The 2,675-nt window shown below is 36.7% G+C and overlaps 1 protein-coding gene across 1 annotated transcript; it reads right to left on the bottom strand.

Annotated features, from left to right (window-relative positions):
* Positions 1-207: 207 nt before the first annotated feature.
* On the bottom strand, positions 208-1,611 carry map1lc3c (microtubule-associated protein 1 light chain 3 gamma). The gene is made up of 4 exons (XM_056734415.1): positions 1,406-1,611; positions 1,251-1,306; positions 1,068-1,174; positions 208-693 (listed from the first exon to the last, which is right to left on the bottom strand). The coding sequence occupies exons 1-4, from the start codon at positions 1,461-1,463 to the stop codon at positions 504-506; spliced, it is 411 nt and encodes a 136-aa protein (XP_056590393.1). The 5' UTR covers positions 1,464-1,611; the 3' UTR covers positions 208-503.
* Between the last annotated feature and the right edge of the window lie 1,064 nt (positions 1,612-2,675).

The raw sequence follows: 2,675 nt of genomic DNA, 5'->3' as shown, positions 1-2,675 counted from the left end.
CGATACCTGTGAACTGATGAACATTTACAGCAGGTTTCACATCTTTTCTTGTAAAGTTTAATGCAGAGTAGATGATAAAAAAAAAAATAGCACAATTTCTAAATATCCCTTTAATATGCATCTATAGAATTATATTCAGTTTTGGTTGAAGTATTTGTTAACTTTTCCAAAAACTAATTTATTTATTAAAAATACAAGAAATTTAGATTCAGCAAACACTACATTTTATTTTTCACCAATGGGCTACTTAAATTTATTTTTTTACTCATTTAATTTTTCAGGCATATTTAAAGACAGTTTGAATGTATGTGCCCCATACAGACACCCCCTCACCTGCAGTGACTCGTGCAAGAATTAAAGAATTTATTACAATTAAAACACACAATACAAAAGGCAATAGTATATCTAAAAATCTAACACTATGTACATGACTTTAAATACTAAACAGTTCTACCTTTAACTGTGTTTTTTTACCCACTGTTCCCCGAAACAATCTCAACATTTCACCTATGACCATACATGACATTCTCAGAGTGTCCGAACATCTCCTGTGAGGCGTATGTCATGTAGAGAAACCCATCCTCATCTTTATAGTCCTTATAGAGCTGAGCCATGGTCAGAGACATGCTGGCGATGCCGGAGTTATTGATGAGCAGGTAAAAAGCGTGATTGGGCATCAGAGTCATTCGATTCCTGAGAAATAAAAGCCAGACATGAGGTCAAACCTCACACATCGTGAGAAAGTGCTTAAACCCAGCCAGGTGACCGGTCAGCTGATGAGAGGGAGCGGACACACATACACATTACAGATGTTCTACGGTTACCACAGTGTGTAGAATAGACAACACACACACACACACACTATAAGATGTACACAAAAAAAGCATAAAGAGCACAACACAAATAACTAAAAGGCACAAAAAAACTAACTTTAAATGAAACATCATGACTGATTTTAAGACGATTATTCAACCCCTTCAGAAGCAGAAGTCTCTCCAGGAATATAGCGACACTATTATTAATCAAATTAAACATGGTTATGAATACACGAGATGATTTAAGTTTACCTTATGATAGTGACGAACTGAGTCATGGTGAGTTCTTGAGGGACCAGAAACTTGGTTTTGTCCAGAGGCGGTAGATACTTTTCTCTCTGATATCTTTCAATAATTACCTATAAAACAAGTTAAGAGTAAACAAATACCAGTCTGTAATGAATGACTTACTGATACACTCCAGTCGCGTTTTACCGGAATTTTTGTGGGAAACTTGGTCCGTATTCCCGCCACCTCTTGCTTCCTAGTGGCTGATTAATAATCGATATTTAAAAATCAAGAAACACACTTTTGAGATGCATATGATTTAAAAACACAGTCTGCGTGCTTTATAACTGAAACGGACGTACCTAAACTCTTCCTCTGTTTGAAAGGTTTGGGATGTTGCGTTTTCTCAAACGGAGGCATGATGTGTTGCGCCTCACCTCTGACCCGCACGCGCACTGATTCATAATCGCGAAGCCCATGAACGCCATTTAAATAGTGCACGCCTGGTGACGTAATCGCGCAGGACCCACCGCGCTAGATGAAACCACGTGATAAAAACAACATAACGTAACCGTGAATTGTAAAAACTAGATTGAGTAATAAACGAAACGTTCTTGTTTTATGTTCATTATAATATAAGAACGTTAGCTGCACTTATATCAACATCTTGTGTGTGTTTGTATGCAGTATAAGAAGCACATTACTATAATGTCGCAGGTAAATGCGGGTCTGAATGGATCTTTGTTCTGTTCACGAGTTTCGCGTTTTAGAAATGAATGCGTGGATGTGTTCTGAAACAGGTTTGTATTGTAGTGTTGTTTAACAGTTCCTGCGTGACGAGACTTGCAAATCTTAACTCATGATGCCATTATGAAGTACCAGACAGAAGCATTTGAAAATGTACATAATTGTAAATAAATGCATTCAGCACTACCCTCCGTCCTTTACTTTTATAAAAATGACATAAGTGTGTGTAAAATATGTAGTTTGTCGAATAGTTTTAAATAGAAACAATAAACAGTGACTAGAATGAGGACTTTTAATGAAGAATAAAACGCTTCTGAACCACACATCCCAGCAAGCTTAGTGCACTCGTCTCTGATTGGCTATTCGCACTGCGAGTTGTTTGTTCTGCCCAATGAACGCATTTCGTGTTGGCTGCGATCTGTTGACCTGGTTGTGGGCGTGAGATGAGCGGAAGCCAGCGCGGAAGAGCACGATTCATTTGAACTAAATGATTCATTAATTGAATGAACTAGTTCGTTAAATCGATTCCCTATATTAACTCTCATCGCATCGCCAGTAGAATTTAGCATGATCTGTATGCTAACACAAAACCTGTTCAACTATACAAGTAATATTTTATAATTATTAAATTAAATCGCTGATATATGACATATCTGTGACAAATATCAATATTTATATCGTTAATATTATTCTTGTTACATTAAAGTATTCTTGAAGTATTAAGTACAAAAAGATTGTTATGTTATAAAATATATCAGTTTGTTCCTCACTGTTCAGTGATTCGCTTTAAGAATCGGTTCGAACGAATCATTTAAATAGAATCAGCTCCAAATAGCTACTACTCAGTCGCGAATCGGATGCTAGTAGCGGAAACGTCATGAAGTG

This window comes from Triplophysa dalaica, chromosome 21 (genome assembly GCF_015846415.1).
Source record: "Triplophysa dalaica isolate WHDGS20190420 chromosome 21, ASM1584641v1, whole genome shotgun sequence".
Taxonomy (NCBI): domain Eukaryota; kingdom Metazoa; phylum Chordata; class Actinopteri; order Cypriniformes; family Nemacheilidae; genus Triplophysa; species Triplophysa dalaica.
Note: the sequence above shows the minus strand (reverse complement) of the source record. Positions and strands in the feature narration are given on the sequence as shown.